Genomic DNA, 8963 nt, shown 5'->3' with positions numbered 1-8963 from the left:
TGGCGATTTTCAAGGCTAAAAAGGGTTCGTGAACATGTGGATGATGCGGGGAGTATGTTGATCATAATGTTCGCACTTTCAATAAAATGGAGTGTTAGTAATAAAACTCAAAACAAAGGAATTATATGTAGTGGAATGAATCAATGTGAATCACATGATTTAATTTTATGTTATTAATGTAGGTGAGTCATACCTAGACCTAGATTGCAGAATGTGATTGGAAGGGGTAATTGCGATAAAATATGAAAGTAGTTTTAACTTTCATGATCGCTTAAAGTTAGTGGTAAGAAGAATTCCTAATCCATGACAGTGTAACTGTCATTAATAGTCAAGCCTAAGTGTCATGAATAGTCAAAATTGCATTAAATATCAAAATCATTGTATCTTCGTTTCAAAATTGATAGTAAAAAATGCGAAATGGTTTGAAAAGGTAATATATACATATACTAATTTAACAGAAGTTACTTCTGATTGGACCACTTCTGATTTTTATTTTTAATTTTTTTAAGTCCAACTGCTACGTGTTATGTTCTGTGATACATCATTGCTACGTATTATATGTTCATCTCCCACCTCACACTGCTACCAATTACAAATCGACACAGCAGATGATATACCACCCTGACTTCTTTCCTCCACCGCCTCATCTAATTTATCTCTCCAACACCCTCCGTCTATCTCTAAACCCTCCACCCACCGCCTCTAACCCTCCATCTCTCTCTAAAATACGCTCCGCCTTCCAAACCAGCTTCCAGTACCTTCCATCAATCCCTTTTTCCTCCGACTCCACCTCTTCCATCGTGGTTTGCGGATCTGATTTCGTCGATGATTTCTGTCCACCACCAGTCACCACGTTGTCGATTGTGATTGAGGGAGAAGGAAGAAGAGATGTTAAAGGACATACTGGTACCCTTCGAAGATCGATTCATAATCTTCCTTTGCTCTCTATAATCTTGGTTTTTTTTGTTTCTATGCTTAGGTTGGTTTACATTTTCACTGCTCAGTTGTTCGATGTTCGACTTGGGATGAGAAAGAGCAGTTCTGGAAGACATAATCAAAGTAATTTGTCGATTTCTTTCTTCAGCATGCTGAACTTTATTTTGATTTCTATGCTGAACTTTCTTTTGATTTCTCTGTGTTCGTATGGAATTGTTTCCACAGAAAAAAAACATTGACTAACAGATTGGGAGAGATTGACAGAATCAACCGATGGTGATTCAGAGTTTGATGAAACAGAGAGCAACCCAGTCGCTAATGTGAAGATCATCTACCAATTTGACTTTTCAGAGGAAATGTCGACAGTACACAGCGTGTCTATGTGTGTTCGTGGATTTGTATGCCGTCTCCGCCAGCCTGCTTACCGATTTGAACGGATGGTTCTTTTCACAGGTTGGATTTCATCTACCTCTAAGTTTAATCGACTCCTCCTTCTGCTTACATTTTAATTTTGTAACTCAGTTGGGTCTTTTTTAGACAGGTTGAATCAAATATTTGAACTTTTTGACATTTTTTTTCTATTTAAAAATTGTACATTAAAAATCTATCCAACTGTAGCAATTGTTTCTCTGAGATCAGTTTTTTTTTTTTTTTTGAACCAGCAATGATATTAAAAAGGGAACACCTCAATAGCAAGTAGCTAATAGAGGCCCCAAACCAAGTACATGAAAATAAGAGAAGACAGTAAATGAATTACAATTACATCAAATAAAAGGTGAGGCAATCCAATCTTCCCAACTACAGAATTCACCTTTGCCCCTATTTTTTATCCAGATAAACACCATGGACTTAATGTTCTCGACAACTTTACGCGGGTTACAGAATCTCGCCTGAAACAACCGTTCATTTCTGTTTTTCCAAAGCATCCAAATCAGACCATAGCAGATTGCAATTAGTCGCTTTCGTTTTTTTGTATTGTTTCCCCATTTAGCCGCAAATTCCACAATATCTACCACTTCATTTACTTCACTCAAATTAATCCCACACCACCTGAAAATCATCTCACGCACCATTACCGCAAACGGGCAGCTAATGAGAATGTGGTTGGCACATTCAGGCTCGTCAATGCATGAACCACATATATTCGAGTCAAGATTAATGCCTCTGTGAGATAGTGCCACAGCAGAAGGAATTCGACCTTGCATAGCTCTCCACACAAAGCAAGTTACCTTTATGGGGACAAGCTTACTCCATTTGATCATCGCCTGTTGATTGTTGACGGGTAGCGTTTGATCAATCCTTTGCCTTAGCATGTGCACCATGTAGTTTCCATCAGGGCTTAGTTTGCATTTAATCTCATCTGGACCAGGTTGTAGTCGAATAGTTGTAATGGCCTTTGTCAAATTCTCCAACTCGGTAGTTAATCCCACGTTTATTGGACACAAACTCCAATCCCACTTGATTTCATCTGCAAGTATCCGGATACTTACCTTACACCTTTTCTTAGTTTCAAGAGCATAAAGTGAAGGGAATGCAGTCTTTAATTTACAGGTTCCAATCCAAAAATCATGCCAGAATTGGGTATTATCCCCAGACTTGATCACCTGCTGGAATATATCATCAAAACTAATACCCAACCTTTCAATGTCCTTCTTAGTTCCCGATATGTTGTTCCATACACCGGATATTTGTTTCCTTGACAATTGCTCAACCGGTTTATTAGCTAAATTATGGATTCCTGTAATGACCTTGCACCATAAGGATGAAGATTCGTTTCTTAACCGCCACCACCATTTCACCATAAGAGCTATGTTAAGTGCTTTGATGGACCCAACTCCTAGACCACCATTCTCTTTGGCTGCTATAACTTTCTCCCATGACACCCAATGTATCTTTTTCTTTTCTTCGTTTCCACCCTACAAGAATTTTCTTCGCATCTTCTCTAGAGTCTCAATAACCCCAACGGGTGCTTTGAAAAGTGATAGATAGTATGTTGGGAGATTCCCCAACACAGCTTTGATGAGTGTTAAACGCCCTCCGAATGAGAGAGTTTTTGCTTTCCAATTGGAAAGTTTTGCTCGAAATTTCTGAATTATTGGGGACCAGTACTTTTTGAGATTCAAGTTTGCACCAACTGGCACACCAAGGTAGGTGAATGGAAATACTCCAGCTTCACACCCCAGGAGACCGGCCCATTGTGTGATTTCAGAAGTGGGAGCCCCAATGCCATAAACTTTGGATTTATTAAAGTTTACCTTAAGGCCCGACGAAACTTGAAAACATTTGAGTATACTTGCAAGGTTTTTGAGGTTGGAATGGCACCATTCTCCAACGAATAAAGCGTCGTCTGCGTAAAATAAATGAGAAATATGTGGACCATTATCGGGAGTTTTCACGGCTTTGAATAAGTTTTTGTCCCTTGCAGTCTTTAACGCCACATTGAGTCCCTCCATTGCAATAATGAACAAAAAAGGCGGCCTAACACCTTTAGTAATCTTGAATTCTTTGGTTGGGGTACCATTTATCAATACAGAAGCACGAGCTGATGACAAACATCCAGAGATCCAGGATCTCCATTTGTTCCCAAAACCCATTTGGGCTAGAACTGAATCTAAGTACTCCCAGTTAATCGAGTCGAAGGCTTTCTCAAAGTCGACCTTGAATAAAAGTACTTTTTTCTTAATACTTTTCGCCCAAGAACATATTTCATTGATTATTAGAAGACCATCCAAAATATTTCTTCCCTTGACGTACGCAGATTGTACTTCACCAATGACACTTCCAATCACCTTCTTTATTCTTGTTGCTAGAACCTTGGTTATTATCTTGTAGAAACATCCAATCAGACTGATAGGGCGATAGTCTGATAGAATAGTCGGGTCTTTTATTTTTGGAGCAAGTGTTATGAATGAAGAATTACAACATGAGGCAAGTGAGCCCAGATCTTCAAAGTGACGCATGGCTTTCATCACATCATCACACATCAGGTTCCAGTAGTTTTTTATGAACTTAAACGTTAGTCCGTCTGGTCCTGGTGCTTTGTCTCCACAACAGGCCCAAACGGCCGCCTTAACTTCAGTTACGGAGAATGTAGCTTCAAGACGTATGGCGTCCATCATCGATAGAGACTTGAAGTTTGAGTTGATAAATTTAGGGCGTGACTTCCATCTCTCCTTGAACTTCAACTGAAAGAATTTGTAAGTTTCTTTTTTGATATCACTTACATCAGTTGCCCATCTACCATTGATAGTTAGACAAATGATTTGGTTCTTCCGTTTGTTGCTGTTAACATGATCATGGAAGAAGTTTGTGTTTTCATCTCCATCCACCACCCATTTCAATCGGACTTTTTGTTTAAGATCTAATGCTGCCATACGTTCGAGTTCCATGATCCTTTTGAGACCATTGCATCTGATCAATAGTTCGTTTTCTGACAGGGTACGCGTTTCAGCTGCATTTTCCAAGTCTTTGATCGTTTCTTTTAAATTTGTGAGTTCCTGGGCTTCTTTTTTATGTTCACTCCTACGCCATTTCTTGATCTCTTCTTTTACATGTTTAAGTTTTGCAGCCAGGTAAACATCCGGCCGACCATATCTGTTGAAACCAGTCCATGCATTACTTACAATCTGGTCAATTCCATCCACTGTGAGCCAAGAATTGAAAAACTCAAATGATGGAGGACCAAAATCTTTTGAAATCGAAGACAGAGTAAGGGGGCAGTGATCTGATAAGTGTCTGGGGTGAGCAGTGGCAGTGAGCGATGGGAAATATGATAGGAAAGAAGAGCAAGCAAGAAACCTATCAATTTTACTTAATTTAGCATCGACCCGACTCATATAAGTATATCGCTCACCACCCATATTGAAATCGATAACACCTGCGTCGTGTATGAATTTGTTAAAATTGGAAGCAATATACGGACAAAATTGTGAGTTGAATCTTTCCTCCTTCCGTCTTACTGCGTTAAAATCTCCGAATAACAACCAATTCCCAACCCAGTTCTGTTTAATTTGTATCAAGTCTTCCCATAATTTCTGTTTCTCAGAGCCTGCTTGAGGTCCATAGATGTTGGCGAGTATAGTATGTCCAGGAATACCCGACCAACACCCAATGATAATTATGAAGTGTCGATGCTTTAGAACATGTGTTTTCCGAAAGTGGTTGGTATCCCAAATTGAAATCAACCCACCAGATCTACCATCAGAATCAACCCCTTCACAGTCCATATCAGTATCTCCCCAGCATCCATGAACGTCAATTCTAGAGTAATCTGTAAGTTGCGTTTCCTGTAAACCCAAGAAATTGATTTTATGGAGCACCTTCAAACTTCTCACCCATCTTACTTTAGCATCATCGCCTATGCCTCGAACATTAAGAGATAGGCAATTCATGGATAACAATTTTGCACACCTGTTTCACCAACCACAGACGCGAGTATGTGATTATCCGCTTCAATTTGAAATCCGACCAACGCCCCAATTCCTGCAATCTGAGCATTCTCGTTTGGTTTTGAGCAATCAACCTGGCCATTCTGATCGTTAGAGATGACGAAAGGAATATCATCAACTGATTTGCTATTTTGTTCTTGGTGGTTAGTTGTATGCATCGCCGACTCTTCTACAATATTATTTTCTGTCTGATGGAAGACGCCACACTGTTTTGAAGGAGATGAGAACGTGAGGTCCAAGACGTTAAAGGCGTCTACCTGTGATCTTTTTCTTTTTTTAGCCGTTGGACCATCCATGTTTGGGTTCAGACTAGGGAAGGGTCCTAAACAACCGGACGGAACTAACTTTTCCAACAGTCCAAGTGTTAGTGGGCTAGTTGGCCCATTAGATTCTAGGTTAGTGTTGCCGTTACCGTCTGCCTTAGCCTGGCATTTGAACTTCAACTTTTGGGGAGTTAATGCGTTGGGTATACTTCCATCGGTTGTTTTTTTTGGGATTTCAACCGTTTGTTCATTGGGAATATCTTTATTTTGGGAATTAACGTTAATTGTTTCCTTATTCCCCACGATTATCGGAGTGGAAATATCCGTCCACCCGCCGACTTCTGATTCGTATCTCGCCTGAATGTTATTCAGTAACGGTTCCAGCCTTATTTCTCCTTCTTCTGTATCGTCATCCTGATCACCCATCCATGTATCCGATATACCATCTTCTTCCTCAACGTTTTCACTAGAGTCGTCTACACCCACCACTTCTTCTTCATCTGATTCATCTTCAACCTTATCAAAAGGGGCGGGGAGAAATGGAGACCAATCGTCTGTGTATTCAACTACACCAATCTTGTAGGTCTTACCATCCGCCACAACATTGACTTCTGTGTTGATCCATTTCCGTTCCGACGTAAGAACGCCAACTTTTCCCATTGAATAGTCGCGTCTTGTAAACAATTTATTGAACGGAGATACAATTCTACCAAAACGTCCTGCGATGACATTGAAGTTCTCTTCATCCCACAAACGCAGAGGAAGCCCTAAAATTTTAAGCCATGCAGTCCTTTCGTAAGGGATTTCGTGTTGATCCGCTCTAAATAACTGTTTAAACCAATCTCTCCATCTAGTATTATCATTGAGAAACTCCGAAGCTTCAGCAGAGCTATCAAAATGAAGGGCAATACTGAGACCTCCAAGATACTTAGTGCCTTCATTCATTATTAGTGATGCCAGTAGGTTCCCCATATGATCGAAGCTATGAGCTTCACCAATCAACACTGACTTCTTTAACCAATCCTTCATAATTGTTGCTGAGTTTATAGTTATTGGCATCATTTGAACACTATTACCTCTTCCAGAGGCGACATGCGCGAAAGATCTACCGTCCCTAGTACCCGACTGCAATGGGGGTGGAGCCCTTCTGACGATATTGCAATTTGGACGTGCTTGTTGCAGAATCGGCGATTTCCTTGGATGTCGGGATAGGTTGATTACGAGAGGTCTCTCCTTCAACATGGTTCCTTGCAGTTTGATTTTCATTTCCTTCTCGTCTTTCACACCTTTGAATCTTACAAAAGCAAAGTTCATTTTCTTGTTATCTCTTTTACCCCCCATATAGACATCTGCTACCTGACCATATTTTGAGAATAGTGACCAGAGCTCCGACTTGTTTGTTCCCCCATGAAATCCTGCTACATAGATGTTGGTTAAGTGGCATACCTGGCCATCGTTTGATGTTTGTTTTCTCCGGCGAACTTCCTTCCATTCTCCAGCCATGTCGGGACGTTTTTTGTTTTTAGATGTCAACAAAATCGGTTAGTATAATCATTTGAGTACAGGTTTCCTCTGACTGCTAAACAACCCTTGTAAGTAGAACTTATTAAGCCAGTTATTAAGTTTGTTCAATCATTCTTGCTTTATTGAAGCTGTAATGAATGAATTTGTTTTGATTTATTGGATTGCAGGACAGAGAAAGAAACGACACAGACGCAGATATATGCTTGGAAATTTGAGAACAAAGGTAACACAGATGGCCACCACATTGAACATGTCAAACGTTAGTTCCATATCTCTTGCTTTAGGGTTTCAATTTCTTTTGAATGGCCAATGGAAATTGTTAGATTGAAACATGAACTGAAGTTTTTTTAGTTATGTTGATTGATAGCTTGAACAGGGGGACCTAATACATAATTTTGCTTCTTTACTCACTACAGATGCTGCAAGCGAGTGTTTTGTTGCTGGAAAAAAATAAACTTCTTTTTGAGTTTGGACTTTGTCAGACCCAGATTTTAAACATTTTTTTGTTTTTTTTTAATTATTAACAGATTTCATGGGCTATAATTTATTAAAAACATAAAATCTTTTTGTTTAATTCATTTGTAGGGCCCAGATAGTGGTGTACTTTCTTATTTGCAAAATCTTGGATATAAGAAGCCATATATAAGCTTCATGGATAGCATAACAATGGAATTTTGGATTGCTGTATCTGATCATACCCACTACAAAATCATAATCATACCCACTACAAAATCATAATACAGGTAAACTCAACATTTTAGCATTAAATATTTAAATAAAAACTCAAAATCATACATTTATGACTTTTTTTTTCTACTAGACAGGTGTTCTTGCAATGCCAAAAAATGGAATTTGATTGTTCCCAGATGTGTGGTTTGCTTATATAGAAGGTAAGACTCAAACAGACTTTTTTTCTACCAGAAAACTATTTTTGCAACGACAACAAATGAAATTGGCTGGCTTCTAGATGTCAGGTTTGCTTATGTAGCAGCTAAGGCTTCACGAGATGGATTATGTACATATACACGTTGAAAGAACGAAAAAAAAATTTGAATCAGCGCCAACGGGCGTGCATGATTCCATCTAGTTAATAATTGTTTTGTAAAATAAAATAATGAATAAATAAGGTTTATTTAAACCACACAAAAATTATTTTTATCTTTCATACTTATTCCAATTGAGCGAGGGCTAGTGAAAGTCAAGGAACCATTACCTTTTCATTTACCTATTTTTCTATAAGCCTTTCACAAAGAATCTAAAACAAACATGTACCGCGTCATCGTTGGTAATATAGTAATATTGCTCGTTAAATATTAGTGCATGCATATAAGTCTCCAGCTAGCAACTAACATCCAGATACCAACCACCAAAATTAAACCCAGTCATTAAACGAAATTCCTTTCGACCGAACAATTCAGAAGATGGTAAATTAACATAAAAATGTTACAAACAAACAATTTAGAACATTAAAATTTTATAAGGAAAAATTAAAACAAATTATCAAAAAAAAAAAAAAATACTTGGATTTTCGAAGATTGATACATGCTAAAACATTGATTTTTGTAGTCCAAAGACCTGCAAAAATCTATATTATCACAGGTATCAACCTGCTAAAACCGTATGTGTCCTGCGAAAATCTATTACAATTGCTACATGTTCTAAATTTTGGCTATAAACATAAAATACATAGATATAGATAAATAACTAACCACGTCGATTTTCATTGGTGATAGTCTGCAAAAATTGTGGCTATCTTTGATATATTTTAGATTTTTAATTATTTAAAAAAACT

General features: G+C 38.3%; 1 protein-coding gene across 26 annotated transcripts; it reads left to right on the top strand.

Annotated features, from left to right (window-relative positions):
* The first annotated feature begins 557 nt into the window (after positions 1 to 557).
* LOC145124481 (uncharacterized) lies at positions 558 to 8336 on the top strand. Of its 26 annotated transcripts, none has more exons than XR_013715625.1 (9): positions 560 to 906; positions 980 to 1059; positions 1162 to 1389; positions 1599 to 4133; positions 4374 to 4425; positions 4505 to 7239; positions 7339 to 7430; positions 7757 to 7914; positions 7996 to 8336. XR_013715625.1 is itself a non-coding variant. In XM_079059832.1 (7 exons), the coding sequence occupies exons 3-6, from the start codon at positions 1293 to 1295 to the stop codon at positions 7765 to 7767; spliced, it is 225 nt and encodes a 74-aa protein (XP_078915958.1). In that variant the 5' UTR covers positions 567 to 906; positions 980 to 1059; positions 1162 to 1292; the 3' UTR covers positions 7768 to 7914; positions 7996 to 8336. The 26 variants fall into 26 exon arrangements, 8 of the variants coding, with proteins under 8 accessions (XP_078915958.1, XP_078915955.1, XP_078915952.1 ...); XR_013715630.1 differs by having other exon boundaries at positions 4497 to 7239; XR_013715632.1 differs by having other exon boundaries at positions 565 to 906; positions 1599 to 1711.
* The last annotated feature ends 627 nt before the right edge of the window (positions 8337 to 8963 follow it).

This window comes from Lactuca virosa, chromosome 7 (genome assembly GCF_052849685.1).
Source record: "Lactuca virosa cultivar CGN04683 chromosome 7, Lactuca_virosa_CGN04683_v6, whole genome shotgun sequence".
Lineage (NCBI taxonomy): Eukaryota > Viridiplantae > Streptophyta > Magnoliopsida > Asterales > Asteraceae > Lactuca > Lactuca virosa.
Note: the sequence above shows the minus strand (reverse complement) of the source record. Positions and strands in the feature narration are given on the sequence as shown.

Excerpts from the sequence above, each read along its gene's own strand:
- LOC145124481 (XM_079059829.1), top strand. The coding sequence starts at position 1,293 with ATGTCGACAGTACACAGCGTGTCTATGTGTGTTCGTGGATTTGTATGC. Across the intron at positions 1,390-7,338 it reads ACGGATGGTTCTTTTCACAG|GACAGAGAAAGAAACGACAC; the intron begins GTTGGATTTCAT and ends ATTGGATTGCAG. Across the intron at positions 7,431-7,756 it reads CCACATTGAACATGTCAAAC|GGCCCAGATAGTGGTGTACT; the intron begins GTTAGTTCCATA and ends ATTCATTTGTAG.